We start from the raw sequence: 25,769 nt of genomic DNA on the forward strand, positions 1-25,769 counted from the left end.
GAGATCTTTCATGGACCAGGTTTGCTCCAGCTCAGAGTTCCTTCGATTTTTGCTGGGCCAATGCTATTAGTCATTTAGATGTTTATGGTAGCTCAAGTTCCTCATGTCCTTCTGTTGAAGAAGTACCAAAATATACACTATTGGTATTAAGGCCACCACCTCCTCTTCTCCCATACTAGACGCACAGTGGGATTTACTTGTACAGGTTCAGTCTAGATACAGAACTTGCTAGTTTCCATGTGAGGTGTTGACGCAAAATCTCTCCAAAGAGAAACAACTGAAGAGTCAAGTCTAGAGTCACGTAAACCCTGAGCAGATGCACTTCCTGCAGATCCAGGGGAAGCGTAAAATAGTTCGAGGTGAAGGTCCCATCTGCACTGGAGATGGAACTGTGCTTTACTGTAATTGCGGGGTTCCCCCAACGTGGCTGATTAAGTCCAAGTCAGTCTCTGGGGACAAGCATTAGCCTTGAAATGACCAGCCATTCAATCATTCCCAAAGGAGCACATAGGATTAACCTCCTCCAATGAAAGAGCTTCCAAGATCTTCCCAGGAATCTGGCCTCTCTGGAGCAACGTCAACAGTTTGTAGGTTGAATCCAGACCATTCATCCCAGCCTAATTATCCACAACAGGGGGAGCGAAAAGAACCAGAGTTTGGGCAATGGAGACTCACCTTTTCCAGGCTGGTTACGGGAGGCAGCATTGACCGGTCGATAGGCATCAGCCGGGCAAGTCATTTCACCTCTTTCCCGTCCCATCCTTTGTCTGTTTCTGTTGCGAGCGCTTTGGAGCAGAGACTGTCTTTTACTGTGTGGACGTGGATGTAGTGTACCCAGCACAGTGGGACCCCAATCTTGTCTGGAGTCTCAGGTCCATGGTGATGGAGGAAATAACAGTGATGATTGGGGAAGTTAATGGGCTGACTCACAGCAATAAGTCCTGTGCTTAGGGGTAAGCCCCTCGGTGTAAACCAGGTTCTACTTTTTATTGAAACTGATTTGTTATAAATGTGATTTTTTTAATAATTAAAATATTTAATGAATATCACACTTGAAAAGATCTTTTAAGTCCCTGTGTAACTGATATGACTAAAACATCCTGCTGGATATCATCTCCCGTGAACAGACTATGCTGTTTCTAAACCCGACCTCCTGTCCCGGATGGAGAGAGGGGAGGAGCTATATATCGGGGATCCGCAGGCCTCCGAAGAAAGGCAGATCTCTGCTGAACCATGCATCCGTGAGTAATGGGTGAAAACGATTTAGAAAGGGCACGTGAGGCAAAAAAGCAAGAACCAAAGTTCTTGTGAACCTCAGTGGCTCTAGCTTTTCTGATATTTTGAATGAGTTGGCAGCAGCTAAAATGTTGGGTAGATATTAGATAAACATAATGGAATTCTCTTTCCCCCCCGTGAGCAGATTCTCCCGTTGCTGCACCTGGCCCGTTGTGCCAGACCGAACAAGGTGCAGAGCCGTGTGTTGGGGATCAGGGCGAAGCTAAAGAAAGAGGTGTCCCTGCAGGCTCCAGCACAGGTTAGTAATGGACTGGAACCATTCCAAAGGGTGAAATTTACCTCTTCACAGGGAACCAACACAAAGGCTAGACTTCATTTAAGTCACACTGGGCTTGTGCTGTCCATCTACACAAGGGTGAATTTTGCCTGGGGTGAGCGATGTAAAAAGCTGGCAATCTGCCTGAGCCCAAGCCAGGTCCCGCCTGAATGCACCAATAACAAGATAAGCCACATTTTCCTACCTGCAGTAGCAGCCAACCAACCAAAAATGGGCAACTCGACCGTGGCTCAAAGTTGGGCCTCCCCAGCCAAAATAAATTAAAGCCAGAGTCAGGCCAAATGGATTCCTTGGTCACCTGCTGAACAGCTGTTCTCAAACTATGTTTTGAGCTGTGAGTTAGTGCAGAGGTTAAAAGAGAGACATTCATATCAGTAGGGTAACATCAATGCCTCTGAAATAGATGCATTGATTGACCGCAAAATGAATGTCATGGTGAAGGAGTAATCAAAGACTTACCTCTATTTACGGTATCTAATATCTAATGCCAGCTTTCTGCCACTGCTAAGAGCACGCCTGCACTTACCTCTCAACACTTAACGTGTTTGATAGAAGGAAAGTTATTGATCTTCTGTCAAAATACAGGATAATGTGTAGAAATATTTACCTCCAAATACCCACCTCTTTATACCGGCTTGCAGCGTGATCAGAGATGAGAAAAGTGGTGGTATTCTTCCCAAGACCCACTTCGTAACCCAGCACTGCCATTTTGTGACACCAAAATGGATGAGTTGGTTCATCACGTGATAGTTCCTCTTTTTTCTTGTGAGCGTTGATCAGCTGTGAAAGTTTAAAATGTTGCGGAGGGTTCAATTGTCATCAGTAGGCTCCAGCGGCAACACATCTACCAGTATGAATGGGAGCAGTGCGAACCATTCAGAGCCGTTGTTTCAAGCTGTTTGCACGCTGAAGCAGCTATAATTGTGTTGACTGAATTCAGTCTAATTTTGAGCATCAGCATGCAACCATCAAGGCAAGAATTTTTTGTTAATGTCAGCTTAGATTCTGGAGCACAAGATAACAGCAACCAGGAAACGTGCAGGTTGTCTTAGCCACTACAAACTGACCCAATCAGAGCTCTCCTTATACTGTACCTTCTAATTTATCTAAGGCATTTGTAATACTCTCACCTCTGTATTAACAACAAAATCAAGCCATGTTTATTATACTATCTCCTTATGCATATCTGCGCCATTTATCATGTGCTTATATACACCTACCAATTTATGGTCTTTTTGTATCACCAGGATAGCCTTCACCTTCCTTTCTGCCAGTGTGTAGCTCAAACCAAAGTTATAGGCTTGACACAGAAATTATTGGGTGATTTTCTTGTGTCTGTGTTACACAGAAGGTCAGATTAGATGGTTAGGGTCCCTTCTGGCATTAAAAATCTATGAATCTGCGTACTTCGACATGGTTTTAATGTGTTATCTAGCGTTTGCAGCACTATAGAAATGATTTTTTAACAATAACCTCTGTAATATTGCACATGTTGTGGTTACACCAAATGCCTGCCTTTGGACTTACAGTGTCTGTGTCAGCATTCTCACAGATGTCAGCAGAGCTTTAAAGCAAGAGAAGCTGGCCTTCACAACAAACCATTTGCTGGCTTCTACAGACTATAATTTTCTATCTACCTTGGATATTTCTAGTGGGCCCATTGCTGTAGTAGCTAGGTCCTTGTGTCATTTTCTGCTGTCTCTATTTAGATATTTCTGCTGCACTATCTCAGCACTTGCTGTATAGTCAAGTGATACGAAAACACTTTCCAAAGTCTCTCCCCTTCTCTGGGAAGCTGTCTTGGTGACTAATCTCTGCCCATGTCAGCATTTAATAGGAAGGGGTGGACAATCATGATGATATTTCTGGTTTAGCACCTGTGTATCTGTTCACATTAAAATTGCATCAGATGCTTTGTCAGAATGAATCCATGAGGTATGCAAATAAAACACCGTGTCTTCTATTATTACCTCTTTCCAGGAACGGATCATGCAGTCTCTGGATCAGATGTTTTATCCTGGATTAAACAAGAGGAGCAGTCAGGCGCTGAGGGTCAGGAACATCCTCAGGAAGGAGAGCTCTCTGCAGACCCCTGCACCGGTGAGCGATGGGTTAAGTTGCCCTGACAGTGAGTGAAATCCAGTGAATCCTTTGGCCCAAGACTCTGGCTGGTCCCTGTACAAACGAACAAGAGGTTATAGTGCAAACAGCCTTGTCCTGTCCTTGCAGTTGCAGTCCCTAGTGCTGAGATTGCTTCCTGCTAGTCCCCCGGTGAGCTGTCCCTCAAAAGGAGACAGCATAGGTCCTTACCCACTCCCTCCTAATGGTTGTGCAGACTCTGTATTCCCAGGGAGCTCCAGAAGACATTACGTCTCCTGAAGCAATGCCTGGGCAGTGCTGTTCTACGCAGCCTCCATTGTAGGCTCCTGCCTGTTGGTACTACCTGCTCCTTTATGGACACACCTGTCACCTTTGGATTTCCACCAGTCTCGCGTTCTCCTGGCTCTGAGCACTTTTGTATTCCTTTCCTCTGGATCCTCAATAAAATGTTTGTAGCTAATCAGAATGCGTGTCTCCTCCAGTCCAGAAACAGCACTGGCTTCCGATCAGTTGGCTTTTCTGATCTGCACAAATACTATACAAGGAAACATAACGTGTTACTCTCTCTGCTTTGCACAGGATGCCCAGCTTCTGCCTGCTGTACTTCGTGCCGGATGGACGTCGAGGAAGAGCCAAGTGTGCGGGATGTGCGGGAGGAAAGACCAGTCCATACAGAGCTCTGCGCAGGTGAGATGGGTTTAACAACTTAGATAAGGTGTGAAATAAAAACTGGAAATCATCCTTTCCACAAACCCATGATATGATATGCAGTCTCGATACTGTTCAAATGCAACTCTTACAGGATAAAAGCTGTTTTCTAATTTTGACAATAGCACAATGTAGCTGAGTTAACATGCATTATACATCATGCATGATCATTTTTACCCATAGTTCTTAGTTCAAAACTGTAAGGCTAATATTGCATTAACATAAGATTTTCCATTTAATTTCTTTTTTCTTTTTAAAAAGACGGAAAAGAGGGGGAAAAATAGGGAGGAGGGAGAAGCTATCTGTGCTGCTATTGAGATGTGTCTGTCTGGTTTTTGCAACCCCATACGTTATTTTTGTTTGCGGCACTCGGTAGTTGTACCAAATGCCTTACAGTATGCTGCAGTTGGACACGGTAGGCCAATGTAAGCTGTGCAACTGTATTGTACCACAGGCTAACTATATCATAGACATTTTTACAGCACATTCACAAAAACACTCTTTCTGTGTCATGACTTTACTGTTTAAAACTTTCCCCCCAAAATGTACGAAGCAGTTATTCCTCACTAAGGACTAGCCACATGTGAAATTTGAAATGTTGGGCTATATCCTCAGCTGTTGTAAATTGGAGGAACTCCGTTAAAGTCAGTGGAGGAATGATGATTTACTCCCCCTGAGGATTTGATCCAATGAGTTTAAGATACTACTTAGTGCCAATATCAGCAGCAAAATTACAAAAATGAGAAGGCTGATTATTTTTTTCCATAAATGTCCAGAAAAATCTAACTGCAGCTTTTGGAGGGAGGAAAAAGAAATCTCCTTTGATTTCAGACCATGTATGAAAAGTTTCAGGGCACCAAGGGTAACTTTTGAAGACTGAGTTTCTGAAATTAGGATTTATAATGCAAATAAAATTGCAACCTTAACTATATAATTTTTCCTATTCAGTAGTGAATTTTGCTCTCCACTTGTCTAGACCTTCTGGGCTTCAATACTCCCTGGTACTTAAATACACCCTTTCCCCAGAGCTCCAGCCAAAGGTGTGAAGTTTCTGGTTTACAGACATGTTTTCAGACCAGACATCTCCCTTCTCTGTTTAAACACTAATGGTCTCATTTTCAGAAGTGCTGGGGATGTGGGGCGTGCTCCACTGATTTGAAAATTGGGTCCTAGATTGTGTGTGTGCGCTCATTATTTATCTTGGGTAACATTTTCAAAAGCACCTAAATTCCAATTTCAAAAGCCACAAGTAACTTTTGAAAATGAAACTAAGTTTCATAAGTCACCTCAGCTCTTTTGAAAATTTTACTCCTTGTCTACTTTTTCTGGCATGTTCAGTAAGCCTGCGCGTTTAGTTTTTCTGCATTGAGCCATTGAATGCTTTGAAAGCAAAGGCTTCGTTCTCTCGCTGAAGCAGGCAAAGGGAGTGATGTCTCCGATTCTCTGTTTATTGCTGCAGATGATGTGATTGTGATTAAAACGGAGGTGCAGGGGCATGAGGAAGATCCTGAAGACTTGGAGCCGCATGACGTGCTCCTGGGAAGTTCGGGGGAAAGCGTTTCCCAGAGTCCTGTCGATACGATGGCCTGGGAGGGTCAGTGCAGCTCTGTAACGCAGCCAAGGAGCCCGGCAGGAAATGTTTTGGGGGAGCCGATTCCTTCTGGAAGTGATTTTGGTGGCATCAAGCCTCTCCTCATCCATCAGGCAAGCCCTGCGGGAGGGAGGCCGTACATCACCTGTACGAAGGGTGGAAAGAGCTTCCGGCTAAAAGTGAGCTTTGGGAAACAGCACAGGAGCCGTGCCAGAGAGAGATCCTACCAATGCACTGAGTGTGCCAGCAGCTTCCGGTGCCATTCGGAGCTCATCCGACCCCGTACGAGCCGCACTGGGGAGAGGCCATATAAATGTACCGGCTCTGACCAGACCTACAGCCGGAAGTGGTTCCTTCTGAATCACCGACAAGTCCGCATGAAGGAGAGGCCGCTCCAGTGCGCTGTGTGCGGGAAGAGCTTCCGGCTGAAGGGGAGTTTCCTCAGACACCAGTGGGGCCATGGGACAGAGACTCCCCAGGAGTGCACGGAGCGGGGCACAGACTGCAGCTGCCATGGGGAGTTCGGTGCGTGCCGGCGGCTCCGTGCCGGGAGGAAGGCGGGCCAGTGCGCTGAGGGTGGGGAGATGTCCACTCAGAAGCAGCGTCCGCTGGATGGCCAGCAAGCGTGCTCTGGGGAGAGGCCGTTCCAATGCACTATCTGTGAGAAGAGATACAAGGTCAGGGCCAGTTTCCACAAGCACCTGCAGAGCCACGAGCCTGGGAAGCCCTGCATGTGTGCAAGGTGCGGGGATGGCTTCCCCTGTTCGACGCCACCACAGGATCAGCAGAGAGTCCACCAGACAGAGCCGGCTTCCCTGCAGGCATCCCAAGGGCAAAGACTGGACAGCGGGGAAACGCCAGGGAGTGGGATGGGTGACTAGATGGTAACCGAACGGAGAGTAAAGCACGTGACATCCAGACCAGTTCATCCCTGTGCTTGGTTGGCTGGGAAAGTGCCCACAACACTCTCGTGGCCTCAGGGCCGGAGTGCGGGTGGGCTGGGCTCTCCCTGGCCAGTTGTAAATGGTGCTGTGGGGCTGCAGTATGAAGGGTTGCTCCGCCTGGGATTCCCTCCTCCCGCGTGCTCCCTGGGCAAACACCCCGCGTGTCTGATTTCTGCTCCGCCCCGGCTGACCAAAGCATGCGGGACTGCAGAACTTCCGGCAGGCCCCTTCTTTTTGCTCACTTCACAGCGCAGGGATGAGGCAGGATCTGCCCCATGGCAGTTGTTGCACAGGCCCTGCTCTCTGGCTTGCCAAAGCCTGAAGAAGTCTGCATGCATGAAGGGGTTAACGTGCATCTTCCCGGCATCTTCATGGTAAAAACTTGGAGTGCTGAGTCCTGACCCTTCTTCCTATTTCTTCTGTTTGACTCCTCCTGTTCTCCGGCTCAGGCCGTCCCCCACCCCTGGAGCAGGCTCCCTGTTCTCACCTGCACAAAGCCCTCTTCCCCCCTCCAAATTTCCCTGCTCTGCCTTCCTCTTCCCTGTCAATAATCCCCACACCTGATCTGTTTTCCTATGCCTCGTCTTGTCCTGCTTAGCTCTCTGGGGCAGAGAAGGTGTCCCACTGTAGGTCTGTGTACAGTGCTGTCTGTCTGCAGCGTGCTGTATGAATGATTCTGAAACCATCCGGCAGAATGATGCTTGCCCCACAGCTCAGTGAGAGGGGGGCTAAGGGTGGCGGGGCAGTGTGTCTGGATCCCATTGAGCAGTCAGGACTAGGGCTTAGGTTAGATTCAGTGGGGCAGAAATCTCAGAAACTGTTCTTGCAAGATTTGTGTCCTGCTATTTCCCTGGTGCTCCCCCCTGCCTAGTGGGAAGCTGTGGCTGTCCTGCAGCTCCAGAGCCCTTCCTTTGCTGGCTAGTCTCTGCGGTATGTTTCTTTTGGTCCAAGGTACAGACTATAATCTGAATATTAGGGTGGAGCCTGGCTATATTCCTAGAGTTCTGTGTATTGTTTAGGGGATTCTTCCTTGCATCTCTGGGTGTGTTTTTATAGGGATTACATTCTCACATGTATAATGGCAGCTAAAACCAATCATTGCTCACTGATGGGAATTGCTGATCATCCTTTCTCACCATGGAATAATGGGCTATTGTGATCCCTGAGAAACCTAACTTGCAGAAATTAACTTTGTTAGTCTTTAAAGTGCTACAGCATTCTCGTTGTGTTTGCTGTATACAGACTAACACAGCTACCCCTCTGGAACTTGTGTAGCATCAATCCGTGATTATCCAGATGATGATACGGTTTGGAAGTTCCAGGTTTGTGAAGTCAAAGAAACTACAGTTTTTTCATATGTGAGTGTATATTGCTTCTGATACCCCTCCGCACCTCTTCGACTCTCACTGGTGTGTCAGTATCACCAGGTTACTTACATTCCCCTCCACTATTGCTGGGCACCATTTTTTGCTTGCCTTTTATACCATATGAGGCTTCACTGGTTTTGTTACAGGATGGTCTGTATATAGTCTGCATCCAAATTGTCTTGAAAAGGATATGTTTGCTGTGCAAAGTTCTTGTCTACCTTTTTTCTGTACCTCTTTTCTTATTTTCTTGTAACCTGAATGACAAATGTGTCATGTAACATTGTCTGTCTGACATTTATTCTAATAAAAGCAATTGTAACAAAAGTGAAGAGGACATAAAACATACTGATGATTCAAAAAATAATTGTCCATTGTGGCAAGGGGTGGGCATGGTGATTGCAAGAAACCTCTTTGGAGGATTGTGGTAAAAACAAAGCATTCCTAAAGGTGAATTGCAAAAGGGAAAAAGAATTAGGTGTGTGCTGCCTTAGGTTTCTTTATGGTGATGTATACAAAAGACCTGAAACATTTTTGTTAGTTTTTATAGAACATTTCTTTTTCCTGCTTGGTTTTATTTTATTTTTTCCTTAGGAGTATCAGGAATATGAAGTTTAGTCATCTCTGGTTTTGCTAGGTCTTTTTGGAAGAGCTAGCGATGAAGATTGGGAGTTCTGTCAGCACTTAACTAAAGGATGAAAGTGTTTATTAAAGGTCTTTTTTTCCCATCTGCTTTTAGGTATTTGAGTTAAATGGCACAGAAGGTAAATTGGGTGCTCCTGTTTTTCCTATTTCATAAAGAAGAGTGAGGAAATACCCAGCGAAATTGAAAGGCAACTAATTTAAACCTGATAAAAATAAATGCTATTTTACACAACACAGAATGAATCAGTGGAACTCTCTGCCACAAGATATTGTCAATGCTAGTTTTTTAGTTGGGTTCCAGACAGGGCCCAAGCATAATTTTTTTGGGCCCAGTACAAACTTGTAACACGGTCCTCCTTCCACACACATACCCATAGGGGTTGCAGCCTGGACCGGGCCTCCGGGCCCTGGTGAAGTGCATCCTTTTTCCGCACCATGTGGGGGCCCTGGTTCCAGAAGCATGATTCAATGCTTATGTAACTGTGGATGTCCTCGTTATCTGTATTTGTTAGGATCACAAGATACAAGGGATCTAAACTCTCTTGTTTCAGGGAATTTTCTCTCTTTTTTTCACCCCCCAACTTATTTATATTATGGTTGAGCCTAGAAGCTTCAATCAAAGATTGGGGTGCCATTGAATAAGCTAGTCACTAACTGCCTGTAACCTCCACCGTGGAAGTGGTTTTTCCCCTGAAGGACTGGTGCTGGTTGCTGTCAGAGATGGACCACTGGACTTGGATGGAGAACTGGTCTGATCTGGTGCAGCAATTCTTGTGTCTCAGACTTCAGTCATCAAGACAGAATATGAGAAGCAGCACATAGGATTTTGGAATGATATCTCACTTACATGCAGTTACAAATCCGAGTGCAAAGATTAGCATCTGAAACTATTTATAAAGCATAAAGTTGAGGTGTGTAACTTTAAGCAGGAAATCATTTTTACGAGTTGGGAAAAGTTACACTTGTCTTAAGGCTTTGCAGGATCCGCCGTAAAAGACCTATTTGTGTAGTGCTGTGGTAATCCCAAACCAGCCAACCTGAGCATGTATTTTCAGAGTCTGGTGTTTCATTGATTGAAGCTACGTCTGCATGGCTCTTGATTGCCAAGATAAACTTGAACTGAGTGTAAGTCAGGCAGTGGGGCCTTCTTGTGTTGGTAGACGGGCTGCAGCAATGGCTCTGAGATGCCTCGCTCTGCACATTTCTGACTCCCAAAGGTCGTCCTTCACATGTAAAAATCATACGTCTGCTACTCTTTTAGCAGAAACCTCAACCTAATGTGCTTATCCTACAGTCCCAAACTGCCTCTAATACCCCCCGTGGGGATAATCCTCTAACTCCCACCGGCCTAAACCTTTCCCCCATGACGACATCCACGTTGCGGTCAGTGATTGCCAATACAACAATCTATGGCCGATCGACTGCTGAAAATGTGGGGGCACCAGGAATGGCTTTTGGTAGCCAAGCAAGTGACAGGCAGGCTCCGGTACTGCTTGTGCTGTTCATTTCACGTTGCGTCCCAGCGGCTCAGTGGGTGCAGAACCGCACGGTTCAGCTGGAGTCAAGCTGTAAGGTGACGTCTGTGAATCGTGATCCGAGGCCCTGGGTGACTCAGCCGCAGGTGAGGGGTCTGAGAGGAGTGGGGGGGTGCGGGTCTGTGGCCTGTGATGTGCGGGAGGAAAGTCTCGGAGTGCCAGGCTGCTTTCTGCCAGCCGAGGATCCGGCCTAGAATCTCTTTGAGACTCAAGGGCTGCAAAACTCCGGCCCCTGCTGCAGGAGGTGGGTCTGTGTGCCAGGGAGCGCAGGGCTGGGTGGGAAGTCGCCCCACTGAGGTAATGCCCCTGATCACAAGAGCCAGGCTAGGGGGGCTGAGCCCCTGCCCTCCCCCACGCTCCCTGCAGCATCTTCTCCCCCCCCCCCCCCTCATACAGGCGGGGCCCTCCCTGAGTTGCTCCCTCCCTGTGCTATCGGACTGTCTGGCCCCCCAGCGGGGCTGCGGCCTGGACCTGCCCGTGGGGTGACGGGGCCAAGCCCTGGCTGAGCTGCGCTGCGCTCCCTAGTGAAGGGGGGGCGGGGCGGGGGATGTCTTCACAGGCCGCTCTTCAGGGCTGAGCCGCCCGCGTCCATAGCTGCGTTTCTCCGCCGCGCCCTGCAGGTGGCGCTGTCCGCTCGAGGCGGCCCTGCCTGGCCAGCGCCGGGCGCTTCTCTTGGCCAGCGCCAGGCCGCGGCTGAGGTACCGGCTCGGCTCCGACCGGCCGCGGGCGAGGAGGCGGCAGGCGCCGGGCGGACGGGCGGGATCTGCCGGGCGCGGAGCCGGGCCGGGGCCATGGCCGAGCGGGCCGCTGCCCAGGTAAGGGCCCGGGCTGGGTGCCGAGCTCCGGCTGGGGGGGCCGGTTAACGTCCGCCCCGGGGCTCGTGTCCTCCCCGAGGCATCGGCGCGGGGGGGGAGGACGGAGCCGGTCCCGGTCCCCGCCTCCTTGGGGCTCCCGGCTCCGCCCGGGCGGCAGGACCGGTTAAGTCTGGCCGGGGGAGCCGGGTCCTGGCGCGGTGGACAGGCCCGGTTCGGCTGGGCGGGGTGTGACGGACAGGCCCGGCCCGGCGGCCGGGACACACCGGCTCGGTGGGTCTCAAACCTTCTGTGCCGGGAACCCGGTTTGGACTTTTCATAAACAAACCACGATCCCCCCCCCCCGCAGAGCTTCGGGCTTCACCCCCCGCCCAGATCCTGCCCTGACTTTTTAAAGCCATTGACTGTTCCCCACCGAACATGGGTCAGACACTGGGGTTTCCATCTCCGATCAGTCCAAGAAGGGAAATAGTTTCCCGCTGTGTTCCGTTGTGTGGATCCTGCGCCTATGAGAAGATCCAGCCCCAGCTAGTGCTGAGTGGCCCGTGGGTGGCTTTTCCCTGATGCTGACTTTGTTTTTCTTCTTGCAAACAGGCTCCGGCTGTCCCTGAACAGACTCCGGCAGGGGAAGCCCATCACCACACTACAGAGATCTCCTTGTGGACGGTGGTGGCTGCCATCCAGGCCGTGGAGAGGAAGGTGGCGTCTCACGCCACACGGTTACTGGATCTAGAGGGGAGAACAGGGACAAGTGAGAAGAAATTAGCAGCCTGTGAGAGGACAGCCATGGAATTTGGTAGCCAGCTGGAGAGGAAGTGGGCTATTTTGGGAACATTGATCCAGGAGAATAACTTCCTTCAGAGGAGGCTGGAGAACATGGAGAACCTGCTGAGAAACAGGAACTTCTGGATCTTAAGACTGCCCCCAGGCAAGAAGGGAGAAGTCCCCAAGGTAACAATAGCCCGGCTAGTGCTGAGAGGTAGAAAGTTGGGTACTGAACGGGTTTTCGTATCCTCCGGATAGACAAGTTCTTTAGTTCACCACTTTATAACAGCTGCGATGCAGGGAGTGATCTTACTGGCTTCATGGTGTCCAGTATTTCACTGGCCAGACCCAGCTGGTCCAGTCCTTTGTGGATAATGTACGGGACTGAGAGTCAGGACATCTGGGCTCTGGTTCCACTCAGTCACTGATTTGCTGTTCATCACCAGCAAGTGCTGATGTGGAAAAGTTGTGTTAGGAGCGTACTTATGTATCACTTCTTCTGGTGCAATTTGGAAACTGGTTGGAAACCTAGACAAGAACCAGCACCATGTGCCCAGTTCACCAGATGCTCTCAACAGACCACCTGCAAATGCTCCATTTAGTCAGTGGGAGGTGAGGGTGCTTGGCACCTTTCAGGAGACAGTTATCTTCTACCAGAATTTAGGCCTGGCTTTTCAAAGCTCCTGCTTAAATTATTGCTCCAGACTTCATCCATCTCGGAGTACAGCATAAGAGACATTCCCTGGAAGTCAATGGTATTCACTTCAATGGGCTTTGTGTCAGGCCCTTATAGTCTAAGACAGGAGCTTCTTGTTACCCTTGTGATTCCAGGTGCCGGTGACATTTGATGACATCTCCGTCTATTTCAACAAGCAGGAGTGGGAGAACTTAGATGAATGGCAGAAAGAGCTTTACAAGAACGTGATGAAGGGGAACTATGAGACCCTGATCTCTCTGGGTAAGGATGAGTTTTCACTCTCTGTTTAGCAACTCTATACCTCTGAAATTCTGCCTCCGGTTCCAGTTCCAGGTTGTGTTCCAGTTCCTTTGATTTCTGGTGGATCACTGCTCCCCAGAGCATTTGTAATAGGCAGCTCATACCACACACCCTCCTATTAAAACTAAATTGGAAACTGCAGATGTAAATCTGGTCCAATGCTTTCTCGCTGCAGATAACCGTTATGGATACATGCTGTAGAGTACATGAGAAGCCTATTTATAGCTGAGATGCCTCTTTTATTCTAATATCTAGTTTTCCCAAAGCCTTGAAAGTATATGTAAAGTCTCCTGTTGACTTCTGTGGGCTTTGGATCATGGTTCAGCAAGGTTAAGTGACTTGCCTGAGGTCACACAAGGTGTCTGTGGCCGAGCCAGGAATTGAACCCAGGTCTTCTGAGTTGCAGGCCAGTGCCTGAAATACAAGACCATCCTTCGTTTCCTTAAAGTGCCAGATCACCCCATCCTGTGGTAAAATCAGATTTCTGTCTATTTAAAATCTCAGTCCTACCATTGTGAAAAGTTCCAGAGGGGTAGCAGCAAAGGTATACCGCAAAAACAAGGAGAGTCCTGTAGCACCATAAAGACTAGCAAATTTCTGCAGGCATAAGCATTCGTGGACTGCAACCCACTTCGTCAGATGCATGGAGTGGAAATCACAGATAAGAGGTGTATATATACATTCAAGGGTAAGAAACAGAACAATGGGGAGGGCAAAGTGCTAACAAAGTCAGTTCAGGTAGGGTAGATGAGTGGTAGCATGTCCGCTGATTCTCAGCTTCCTGCCTTTCTTAACACAGTGATTTATTCTGAGTGTTTGCTTTATTTGTGTGGTGTTTTATTTCTGCTTTTAGTTTTAATGCAGCTGTCTTGGAAGGAGGGCTCCGCCTCCTTTTTCTTTTTGTCGTCTGTTTTGGTGTATTAGTACTCTGCATGATGCCAAAGTTTCCGGGGTTTGTCCTGCCAGACCTGCCACAGGTCTTTCCCTTGCAGTGACGGGCATTCGAGCCGCCTTGAAGGCGCCCACGTCCTGTCAAAGGGTAAGATCAGTTCAGGGTTTAAAGGCAGGTCTCAGAGAGGCTAGACTGAAGCTCCTTCTAATGGAACGCTCACTAGCCCTGGGAGGACCCATATCGCCCTCCGTACATCGGCCTCAACATCCCAGGCTGCTCCAGTGGCTGTGGCAGCTCCAGCAGCACCTCAAGAGGCGAGGAATTCTACGAAAAAGAAGAAGCCTCTTGCCCCTCTCAGGGAAACAAGAAAGATGGGTGGGTCACCCCCTAAATCCCACTCTAAGGAGAACTTGCGTCCCTCACAGGACACAGCTGAGGCTCGGTCTGATTCAGGGACCGAGCCGCTGGCACTGCATAAAAAGCAACAAGTGGGGCAGTCAGCTAATAGACAGCCCAGGGAGCCATCTACCTCGGTACCAACTGACCCCTCTCGGCACTGAGATGTGCACAGGCCTCCTACTCGCACTCCGGTACCGTCACCTTAGAATCCTAGAATACTAGGGATGGAAGGGATCTCATCTAGTCCAGCCCCAACTAAATCAGCTAAACCTTCCCTGCCCAGAGCTCTGAGGTCAGAGAAGTTCTGTCACAACCCTCCCCGGTACCGCACTCTCCACCTTGGCACTGAGCCCTTCTCCAGGCTCTGCTACAAACTCAGACTTTCACCTACCGTAGCCTGCAGCACCCTCCAGGTTTCTCTCTCCGGAGGGTCTTTTCATCCCTGAGAAACAGGAGTCTCCCGTTACTGACCTCTACAAAAGCTCCTTCCCTGGTGCTGCTTAGACACCTGCAACCACAGTCCTCCTGGACTGAACGCCAGTCAGACGTCCAGCCTCCCCTGCCGGCACCTGTGTCTGGTGCTCCCCCTTTCAGCCCAGGGGATGATACTCCTTTGGAATCTGAGGTCTTGCTACAGGCTCTTTTTCAGCACTCTACCATCACATCCTGCTGAGCCACTATTCTGAGGAGTGCTCAGGTGCTCCACATCCAAGGGTTACAAACATACCTGGGGATCTTCCCCTATCAGCCCCCTCCGTGGGCTTCCTGGAATTCCTGGGGTCGCCTTAGTGAACAGTTTTATAGGGTGCCAGTCAGAAAGAGACCTCAGTACCTGCCAGTGCCGTGTCAGTCTAGAAGGTTTTTGAGCATGGAGTTAACCCGTTTGGATAAGGTGCAGTCATTGCTCCTATCTAGCAGGAAAACTAGTACTTGCAAAACTTGCATTCAGCAGTGGAAAGGCTTCAATTCCAATCTTTTCAAGCGTCAGACATTCACTCTCCCAGTCTAGGTTGCCTGCTGGATTTGAAGACACAAGGTGTGTCAGTAAAGTCAGGGCAGGTCTATGCCAATGGGGGAGCTTCTCCCATCAGCCTAGTTAATCCACCTCCGCGAGAGGCGGTAGTTGTGTCCCTCCGTTGCCACAGCGCTGTCTCCACTGGGAGTAAGGTCGCTAAACTGTTTCTCTCAGCGGTGTGAAAAATCCACAACCCCCTGAGCGACAGTTTTCACACCCCTGAGCAATGTAGTTATACCAGTGTAAGTTTATAGTGTGGACCTAGCCTTAGTCAAAGTACATTTGGCTGTTCTCACAGCCTTCCGCGCTCCCATTGAGGGCTTCTTGGTTTTTGCCCACCTCACTCATGCCAGTTTTCTCAAGGGGTTACAAAACTTGTTTCCACCAGTAGAGACTCTGGATCTCCAGTGGGATCTTAATTTGGTTCTCAATGGTCTGAGAGAGCCCTGTTTTGTACCTATGGTCACCTGTTCTCTCCTCCACCTGTCCCTCAAGACTGAGTTCCTTATAGCCATCTCTTAAAGAATGGAAGAGCTCAGTGCTGTTATGGCAGACCCACCATTTCCTAACTTCTATATGCACCGCATCCCCACCCTCGCTTCCTTGCTCAGGTCCCTTCAGAGTGCCACATTAATCAAGAGATCCACCATCAGTGTTTTACCCAAACCGGCATGGCTCCGGAGAGGAGACAGCTGACTTACTCTAGATGTCAGAAGGGGTCACGCCTTCTATCTTGACAGGACTAAGACCTTCTGGGCTTCTCCAAGGTTATTTATATCCCCTGCAGAGAGGATGAAGGGACAGCCTATTTCCTCAGACTGGCTACGAGGTTTCGGGTTGCATTTCAGAACACACTGGAGTGCCGCCCCCGCGCAGAGTGCCAGCATGCTGCTCCAGCATTCAGTGCACAGCTAGAGTTCTGCTGAAGGACATTCCCATAACAGAAAACTGTTGGACTGCGACTTAGCCTTCCAGTCACACCTTCAAGCATTATGCCCTCCTACCTACGTCTAGGGATGATACGCAGTCCTCCGAACTATCTTGGACTTGTCTCCCTGTCGAGTTACTGCGTGTGAATCCCCCGCTGGAGCACCCAAAGGGACGTACGCTCGGAGGAAGAGGAGAGGTTCTGTACCTTATAGGACTTTGAGTTCTTTGAGATGTTATGTCCCCACGGGTGCTGCGCCTCATGCCTTCCTTCCTGTCAGCTGCAGAGGCTCGGCTGCAGTTTCAAGAAGGAACTGGGTGGTGACAAGTCCATGCCTCCTTGTATGTCCTTGTTTGAAGGCACCATGTGCCGCTCTGCTCAAGCCTGCAGACACTGCTTTGCAATCCCTGGTTGAGAGCACAGGGGCATGGACGCATCCTGCAGTGAGCACACCCTTAGGCACACAACACCTAAAGAAGTACTCAAGTTCCGGTAAGGTAAGAAACCTCCTTTTGTGTCACCTGGTAATACAGCATTGGACGTTCCTCCCTGAATGGCTGTGGCCTCGAAGGGGTTCTGTAGGCTTTTTCCAGGTTTAGGTAAACAAACAAATGGGTTCAGACACCACTGCGTATGTCAACTCCCCTTCTATGTGGCAACCTACGGCTCTTCTGCTGGGAGCGCACCGACCTCCACAAGGAATGGTATCTTTTTACAGGATCCCTATTAGTTACTGGCCTCCCTTCAGCTCTGTTGTCTGCTCCAGTGAGAGAAGGGAACTAGTTTAAAATCATTCAGCATTATTTGCAATGAAAATGAATAGGCCATAATGTTCCCTCAACTTTGTTTCATGAACAGACTACGCTGTTTCTAAGCCAGACATTCTGTCCCGCATCGAACGAGGGGAGAAGCCATGTGACGGGGATCAAGGGGAATCCCCGGAAGGACTAGAGGAGAGACACCAGAGGAAAGGAGGGCTGGTGGAAAGAGAAATCCCGGTGGAGCCCAGAGCAGGTGAGTTATGCCAAGTGTCACAAACCCCCACGTCCACTGTAGGGACTTGAAGGTGCAGGGTTTGGGTGCGGGCTGTGACAGAGCCGTCGGCAGGGCTGCTGAGCCCAGAGCTTTGTTCCTTATGAGCCAACGAGCTGAAGGAAGCAGAGAGGAGCAGGGCTGCAGGCCAGTGGGCCGCGAAGCGCTTTGTGGTCAGCATATGAGGCACTGAACTTCCTGTTGGTAGTGCGGCTCCAGAGCACGCTTGAGTGAACCACTACCCCTGGCTGGCAGCAGGAGTCTCTGAGCGCCCTAAAAGGATCTGCTGGCATGAACTGGATTTGCACTTTAAATCCTACATGCCGCCATGCTATGTCTCAGCCCCTGCCATGGCCCCTTTCACCCTAATCTCTGCCCCTGCAGAAGTGAGCCACTGAGGACAAGAGGAAGAAGAGTGGGCGTGGCAGGGGCAGTTGTGTAGCACGGGAGACGACAATATCACCGGATGGGGGGATTCCTCAGGTGGCCATGCAAAAAGCTACCCATTTCCTAGCAGAGATATGCTTTCCTGAGGGTCACCAGCTTTGCCTCTCTTCAGATCACATTTAAAATCACATCAATGTACCTGGTGAATATGAATAAAACGCTCATTTCCCCTCAACTCTTTCTCCGTGGATAGGCCATGCCATTTCCAACCCTGACATCCTGCCCCGGGCTGAAGGACGGGAGGAGCCACGTAGCAGGGGCCAGATGGGATCAGCGGACAGAGAATTTCCCATGCAGCCCAGCCCAGGTGAGCAGTGGGTTGGAATTCTGACACAGTGCGGGGTGTGAAAAGCACCTGGCCTGTCAACGTGTGTCACTGCATCTGGCTGGACATGTTTCCTCATCTGTCTTGCCTTCCTTCCACAAAAGATTGTTACTCTATCCTCTACCAGTCCCAGACAGCTCTAGCCTCAAATTCTTTGTAGAAGGTGGTTGGTAGCTGTCGATAAGACATCCCCTAATTTGCTTCTCTTTCTCATTAACATCAGCACCAGTTTCCACATCTGACACTTTAACCTGGATCAAAGAAGAGGAAGAGCTGGATGCTGGCGACCAGCAGGACTTGGGGGAAGGAGGAATTCTCACCGGCCCCAGCATGGGTGAGCAATGGCTTGGTGCTGCAGGCTGCCCTTGTGCAAAACTCCCAGTGGCTCTGAGGAGGAGTGGGGCCCTAAGGGATTGAAACACCTAGGAGGTAGGGACTGGAGTAACTGCCTGTGGCTCCTGGGAGCTCCTCCAGCTCTGGCTGTTCTTACCTGTTCTGAATGATCATTAGTTACGATTTGTATTGCAGTCGCAGCTCAGGGCCCTGTTGTGTTAGGTGCTGTATAAACACAGAAAAAATAGACAGTCTCTGCCCCCAAGAACTTAGTCTAGTAATAGCCTCATTCTAAGAGTATAGCCATCATTTGATGGCGGGTGTCAATCACAGCTCCCCACCTATCTGAAGTAACGGGGGGCAGTTGATCCTGTCTTTCACCTTCCTGAACGTTTGGTGGATGCAGAAGAACAGGGCCCCTCCTCTTTCCCTGCCCCCAGGCCTTCTGCAGGGGAATGTTTACCCTTGACACCCAGCTTGGAGGGGTGGTTTCAGGCTCATAACATCAGTCATGGCGTTATGCAGGAGGAGAGCAGGTTAGATGTGTAATGACATACAACACAAATTGTGCTGCCTAGGACAACAGATTTCAAGCCAAAATGAGCCCTGCTTTAGGTCTGTTGAGTTCATATGCTGACGCTATAAGTTATTCATTGGGCCATTAAAAAGTGTCAGATTTTTCTGCACAGCATCCCTTAGCCATGGGAGGTTCCCTTCCAGATCAAAGCAGTAATGCCTGGCTCTCTCTCTATATCATAGCAGATGACGGGACAGCGCGCAAAGAGAAGGAGAAGCCCCAGGAGGGATGTCTGGAGAAGCTGAAGCCGCACGGCATCTTGTCGGTGAAATCAGAAGAGGTTTTGCAGAGCCTGCAGCAGGGAGCGGCTGCACAGCTAGCTAACCCTGCTGTCACCAGCGTGGAGAAATCCACCCAGTGTGGCCGAGACTTTGGCCTGCTCAAGGGCTTAGTGATGCAGGCAGGAGAAAAGCCCTTTGCCTGCGGCGAATGCGGGAAGAGCTTCCGGCTGAAGGGGAATTTGGTCAAGCACCTGCGGAGCCACGCCAAGGTGCGGCCCTACAAGTGCACCGAGTGTGAGAAGAGCTTCAACTGCCAGTCGGACCTGCTGCGGCACCAGATGATCCACCGCGGGGAGAAGCCCTACAAGTGCAGCGAGTGTGAGAAGAGCTACAGCCGCAAGGTGTACCTGCTCAACCACCAGCGCGTGCACACGGGCGAGCGGCCCTTCCAGTGCACGGCGTGCGGGAAGAGCTTCCGGCAGAAGGCTGTGCTCATCTCGCACCAGCGCCTGCACACGGGCGAGCGCCCCTACAAGTGCACCCAGTGCGGGGACAGCTTCAGCGAGAAGTCCAAGCTCAACAACCACTATCGCATCCACACCGGGGAGTGGCCCTACAAGTGCACCAGGTGTGACAAAAGCTACAGCCGTAAGGTATACCTGCACAACCACCAGCGCCAGCACACCGGCGAGCGGCCCTTCCAGTGCACCCAGTGCAGCAAGAGCTTCATGCTCAAGAGAAGCTTCATGAAGCACCAATGCAACCACGGGAAAGGGACCCCCCATCTGGGCACCCCAGCTGCTAACAGCCATGCTGGGTCTGGCTGCCACCCGGGTAACGACCCGGGAGAAGGGCTGCAGTGCTGGGAAAGCTTCGCGGGGAAGCATGATCTGGAGACACACCAGCAGCTCCATGCTGCAGAGCGGCCACATCGGTGTGTCACATGTGGAAAAAGTTTCCGATACGAGGAATCCCTGAAAGAACACCAGAGTCTGCACTGCGCAGAGCGAGGGCATCCGGAGGTTTCTCGGAGCCCCGGACAGGAAGCAGAGGCTGGGCTCCTGGTCATAAAGATGGAAGATGTGTGGTAGCCAGTGGAATGAACGTACAGCGGGTGCGTGTTAGTCGGACACAAGCCAAGAGGAGGAGTTGAAACGTCTGCGATGTAGAGGGCGCTTCAGCCCGTCGGATTAGGTTGTGTGTGTGAGCCCCTGGAGGAGAGGTGGAAAGCCAGCCAGTGGGCTTCCTTCCGTCACCAACTGAAAGGGAAACCAGGGACACTAGATGGGGGGGATTCTTCTCTCTCACCTGCAAGCGCAGTGACAGTGCTGTGGGGACACACAGGGGAAGCACTCTCTGCTTGGGAAAAATCCCCATGCAGTGGCAGGCGGAAGGCACTGGGAGGGAAGAAGTAGGGGGGACATGAATGACTGGGAGTCAGAGGGCTGGGCACTCTGTATAGAAGTCCTGTCGCTGGGCTTCACTGGCCTAGACTGAAGTACAGTTGCATGGGACACACGCTGACAGCTGAAGTTCAGCCCCAAGGGCCATGTCCAAAAGTAGTTTCAGAGTTCTGGTCTGCTCTTGTTACTAGTCATAGAATATTCAGTTTGAAAGGGACCTCAGGAGGTCATCTCGTCAAAACAGGACCAAGCCCAACTAAATCATCCCAGCCAGGGCTTTGTCAAGCCAGGCCTTAAAAACCTCTAAAGATGGAGATTCCACCACCTCCCTAGGTAACCCATTCCAGTGCTTCACCACCCTCCTAATAAAAAACTTTTTCCTAATGTCCAACCTAGACCTCCCCCACTGCAACTTGAGACCATTGCTCCTTGTTCTGTCATCTGCCACCACTGAGAACAGTCTAGTTTTACCTTCCCTGGAGTCCTCCTTTAGGTAGTTGAAGACCATTATCAAATCCTCCCTCATTCGTCTCTTCTGCAGACTAAACAAGCCCAGTTCCCTCAGCCTCTCCTCATAAGTCTTGTGCTCCAGCCCCCTAATCATTTTTCTTGCTCTTCGCTGGAATCTCTCCAATTTGTCCACATCCTTCCTGTAGTAGGGGGCCCAAAACTGGACACAATACTCCAAATGTGGCCTCAAAAGTGCTGAATAGAGGGGATTAATCACTTCCCGTGATCTGCTGGCAATGCTCCTACTAATGCAGCCCAATATGCCGTTAGCCTTCTTGGCAACCAGGGCACGCTGCTGACTCATATCCAGCTTCTGTATCCAGCACTCATATCCAGCACTGTAACCCCCAGGTCCTTTTCTGCAGAACTGCTGCCTAGCCAGTCGGTCCCCAGTCTGTAGCAGTTGATAGGATACTTCCATCCTATGTGCAGGACTCTGCACTTGTCCTTGTTGAACCTCATCAGATTCCTTGTGGCCCAATCCTCCAGTTTGCCTACATTCCCTCTGTATCCTATCCCTACCCTCCAGCATATCTACCACTCCCACCAGCTTAGTGTCATCTGCAAACTTGCTGAGGGTGCAATCCACCGCATCCTCCAGATCATTAATGAAAACGTTGAACAAAACTGACCTCAGAACCGACCCTGTTGGACACTCTGCTTGTTACTGACTGCCAACTAGACATTGAGCCGTTGATCACTACCTATTGAGCCTGAGGATCTTAGCCAGCTTTTTATCCACCTTATAGTCCATTCTTCCAGCCCATACTTCTGCAACTTGCTGGCAAGAATACTGTAGGAGACTGTATCAAAAGCTTTGCTAAAGTCAATGTATATCACGTCCACCTCTTTCCCCACATCTACAGCCAGTCACCTCTTCATAGTAGGCAATCAGTTTGATCAGGCATGACTTGCCCTTGGTGAATCCATGCTGAATGTTCCTGATCACCTTCCTCTCTTCCAAGTGCTTCAAAATGGATTTCTTGAGGGCCTGCTCCATGATTTTTTCAGGGACTGAGGTGAGGCTGACTGGTCTGTAGTTCCCTTTTTGAAGATGGGCATTATATTTGCCTTTTTGCAATAGTCTGGGTCCTCCCCCAATCATCATGAGTTTTCAAAGTGATTGCACAGCCATTGGTCATTATATCTGTTACGGGGGAAGTTCTTTACCCTGGCTTCCGGATTATCACCGGAGACAGACTGCAAATCACACCGCTGGTATCCAATCAACGGGTAATTTATTGTGGTGACAAATAATAACACAGAAACCACTGAAGTTAAGAATACAAGTAATGGGGGTGAACCCCAAGTCCCACAATGGGTTCCCTCAAACCCTGGGTTCCCTCAGTCTTTAGATATTTACGATCGATCTTCACTCCGTCCACGGAGCGCTGTTCACGATCTGGTCTTATTCGTCTACTTCGGCTCCAGGTCCGCAGTCGACCGCTTCTCGGCCTGGTCCGCAGTTGTCTACTTCTCGTCCTCGAATCATGATGCCCGCACAAACCAAACATACCCTCTCCACACTGTCACTCGGACAGCCCCGAATTGTGGCACTGACTGCCTTAAATCAGCTTGGTTTGTTTCTTTATCAGCCAATCATGGGCCGGGATCTTTCCCGCTTTTTGGGTGGTGCACACGGCATCAATCTGATGCACACGGCACCAATCTTGTGCACACGGCACTCTACATTATAGGCTTCCCGCCTTTTTACCCTGTCTCCAGGCAGATTTGTCTTGCTGGCATCCCGCCAAGCATCAGTGTCTTGGTATCTCTGTTATCTGACTTCATTTTGGATTTGAGATCCAATATGGAGTCTGGCCTGGTCGCCCTCTTATTTATTAGCAAAGGACTATTTAAACCTATTTACAACACATAAATAATCATAAACAATTTCCCCAACACATCAGCCAACTCCCTCAGCACCCTTTGCCCCGTGGACTTGTGCATGTCCAGCTTTTCTAAATAGTCCTGGATCTGTTCTTCCAGCACTGAGGGCTGCTCACCTCCTCCCCATACAGGGCTGCCCAGTGCAGTAGTCTGGGATCTGACCTTGTCTGTGATGACAGAGGGAAGAAAAAGCATTGAGTACTTCAGCTTTTCCCACATCATCTGTCACTAGGTTATCTTTCTCCATTCCGTAAGGGGCCCAAATTTTCCCTCACCACCTTGTTGCTAACATACCTGCAGAAACCTTTCTTGTTCCCCTTCACGTCCCTTGCTACTGCAACTCCAGTTGTGCTTTGGCCTTCCTGATTTCACTCCTGCATGCTCGAGCAGTGTCTTTATACTCCTCCCTAATCATCTGAATGAGCTTCCACTTCTTGTAAGCTTCCTTTTGGTGTTTAAGCTCACTGAAGATTTCTCTTAAGCCAAGCTGGTTGCCTGCCATATTTGCTATTCTTTCTGCACAGTGGGATGATTTGTTCCTGCACCCTCAATAAGGTTTCTTTAAAATACAGCCAGCTCTCTTGGACTCCTTTCCCCCTCATATTAGACTCCCAAGGGATCCTGCCCATCTGCTCCCAGGCGGAGTCAAAGTCTGCTTTTCTGAAGTCCAGGGACCATATTCTGCTGCTCTCCTTTCCTCCTTTTGTCAGGATCCTGAACTCAACCGCGTCATGGCCACTGTTGCCCAGGGCTGCGACCCACTTCTACTTCCCCTACCAATTCTACCCTGTTTGTGAGCAGCAGGTCAAGAGGAGCACGGCCCCTAGTTGGTTCCTCCAGCACTTGCATGAGGAAGTTGTCCGCAACAGTCTCCAAAAACTTCCTGGATTGCGTGTGCAGCACTTGCCAAAAACTTCCTGGATTGTCTAATGCGACACTCACTTTAGCCTTCGCTCTCCTTTAGGACATCAACATTCTCTGATTCCAACAAAGGATGGACTCAGGAATAAAATAAAAGGCGGGAGATAATGAGAAATACCTGAAAAAAAGGGAACACATGGGAGGTTAGTAGGTAAATCCAAAGAGCTGTTCCCCAAGAGTCATGACCCTTGAGCTGTCTGGGCAGGTGGGGTGCATGTGTGGTGCTTGTGCTATTTCTTATCATGTGACATGTACAGATCTGATCATGACTCCTAAGGCTCAAAGGTAACACCGTTACCTCATCCCTCTCAGAGCAAGAAGGCAGTTGTTCCCACCTCCCTTCCCTCCCCCCCCCCCACCTCGGCCATTTCAGGGTTTCTCCCTTAATCTTCTGTTTTTATGTACATGCTGTAATTAGCATTGTCCACTGTTACCAAGGCTTAACGGATCCTTTTGAATGAGCCCATCCATAGAAACACATTCCTTTACACTGCAGCGAGCCTGCCTGCTACCGTGTTCAGGATATTGTAAGTATCGTTAATAAGCAAATCACACTTTTAACATGGACCCGATTGCAATGTGTAGAGACAGGCAGTGGGGCAAAGGCTACTGTTGCTTCCTGCTTCCAGCTGCTCTTCTACAGTCCCCATTGCTGTGGTTTTCTCCTCAGTAACTTTGAATGTGTTTACACTAATCAGGAAGCAGAACCGTCACTCCCCCCAAACAACACTGTTAACTCCTGCACTGTTGTCTTGTCTTGGGCGATTGGGTGTTTTTTAAGCCCCATCTCCTCAAGGCAACCGATTGCATGAGGATCTAAGTTTTTGTTTAAAAACCCCGCATTTCTGTCCCTCCGTGTGGAGAAAAACTTAAAAATGTGACCAGCTGTAACCTGAAATCTCACACAGCAAAGAGGAAGAACCCCACATTTACTATTTTTAAAATCATGATTTTGGGTGGCCAGACTATTTTTGAACCTGTGGGGTTGGCAGTACTGCAAGTATCTCTTTTGTGTGGCTACATCACATGGGTGAAATTCCCCCTGTATAGAGACTGCTGAAGGCTTCTGTCCTGTTGGGGTTACTCCAGCTCTGCATCTTTTGGCCTGACTGTTCTCTCATGTAGGCCAGTGTTACTCCTTTGACTTCAGTGAGTTACGTCCAGTTTATGCCAGTATGAGAGCAGATGTAGGGCCTGTATTTTCTTAACAGATTTTCCTGAAAGCATGTCGGCTGTTCCTCACCAAGCCCCTCCCTGGGCTACGCCTTCTTTCTGATAACTCTGTGTGCATCTCTGACTACTGTAAGGTTTCATTTATCTTCTGTATGATGATTTCTTACACACGTCTGTGCTCTTTTGGATACTGTGTTTTAAAAACTGATTTTGTGATTGATAAGAAGCACTAAAGGCAAAGTTGAAGAATTGAGGGTGCCTCCTTTATGTGAACAATACAATTAGTAAACAAAAAACCCCGTTGTCAATCTCCTCAGAACAGCTGCACTGGGGCAGACCAATGGTCCATCTGCCCAATATCCTGTCTTCTGACAGTGGATATTGCAAGACGTGTCAGGCAATGGGAGGTTTAGGGACAGCCCGTGAATAGGGCTGTGTCCCTGGCCATCATAGCTGCTAGCCATCAACGGACCTCTCCTCTGTGGCCGTATCTAATTTTTTATTTTATTTTTTTTTGTAACTCCATTAAAGTTTTGGCTGTCACAAAAGTCTCCTGACAAAAAGTTTCACAGGTTGCTGGTGTTGTTTGAAGAAGTACTTCCTTTTGTTTGTTTTAAACCTGCTGCCTATTATCTCTAATCCCCAGCGCATGGGGGTCCCTAAAGAGGG

At 49.5% G+C, this 25,769-nt stretch overlaps 1 protein-coding gene across 1 annotated transcript in view; it reads left to right on the plus strand.

The window, feature by feature from the left end:
* LOC137150596 (zinc finger protein 850-like) overlaps window positions 1-25,353 on the plus strand; it is a 36,816-nt gene extending 11,463 nt beyond the window's left edge. The window contains exons 5-17 of the mRNA XM_067544556.1: window positions 1,128-1,241; window positions 1,421-1,534; window positions 3,554-3,673; window positions 4,253-4,360; window positions 5,841-6,845; window positions 10,449-10,546; window positions 11,081-11,275; window positions 11,867-12,223; window positions 12,869-12,995; window positions 17,127-17,282; window positions 17,941-18,054; window positions 18,296-18,406; window positions 19,165-25,353. Coding sequence (XP_067400657.1) covers window positions 1,128-1,241; window positions 1,421-1,534; window positions 3,554-3,673; window positions 4,253-4,360; window positions 5,841-6,845; window positions 10,449-10,546; window positions 11,081-11,275; window positions 11,867-12,223; window positions 12,869-12,995; window positions 17,127-17,282; window positions 17,941-18,054; window positions 18,296-18,406; window positions 19,165-20,294 — 3,749 coding nt within the window. The 3' untranslated portion in view covers window positions 20,295-25,353. The remainder of the gene's footprint in view (window positions 1-1,127; window positions 1,242-1,420; window positions 1,535-3,553; window positions 3,674-4,252; window positions 4,361-5,840; window positions 6,846-10,448; window positions 10,547-11,080; window positions 11,276-11,866; window positions 12,224-12,868; window positions 12,996-17,126; window positions 17,283-17,940; window positions 18,055-18,295; window positions 18,407-19,164) is intronic.
* Window positions 25,354-25,769: the final 416 nt, after the last annotated feature.

This window comes from Emydura macquarii, unplaced genomic scaffold, assembly GCF_026122565.2.
Source record: "Emydura macquarii macquarii isolate MOO-44397 ecotype Brisbane River unplaced genomic scaffold, CSIRO-AGI_Emac_v2 contig_973, whole genome shotgun sequence".
NCBI lineage: Eukaryota > Metazoa > Chordata > Testudines > Chelidae > Emydura > Emydura macquarii.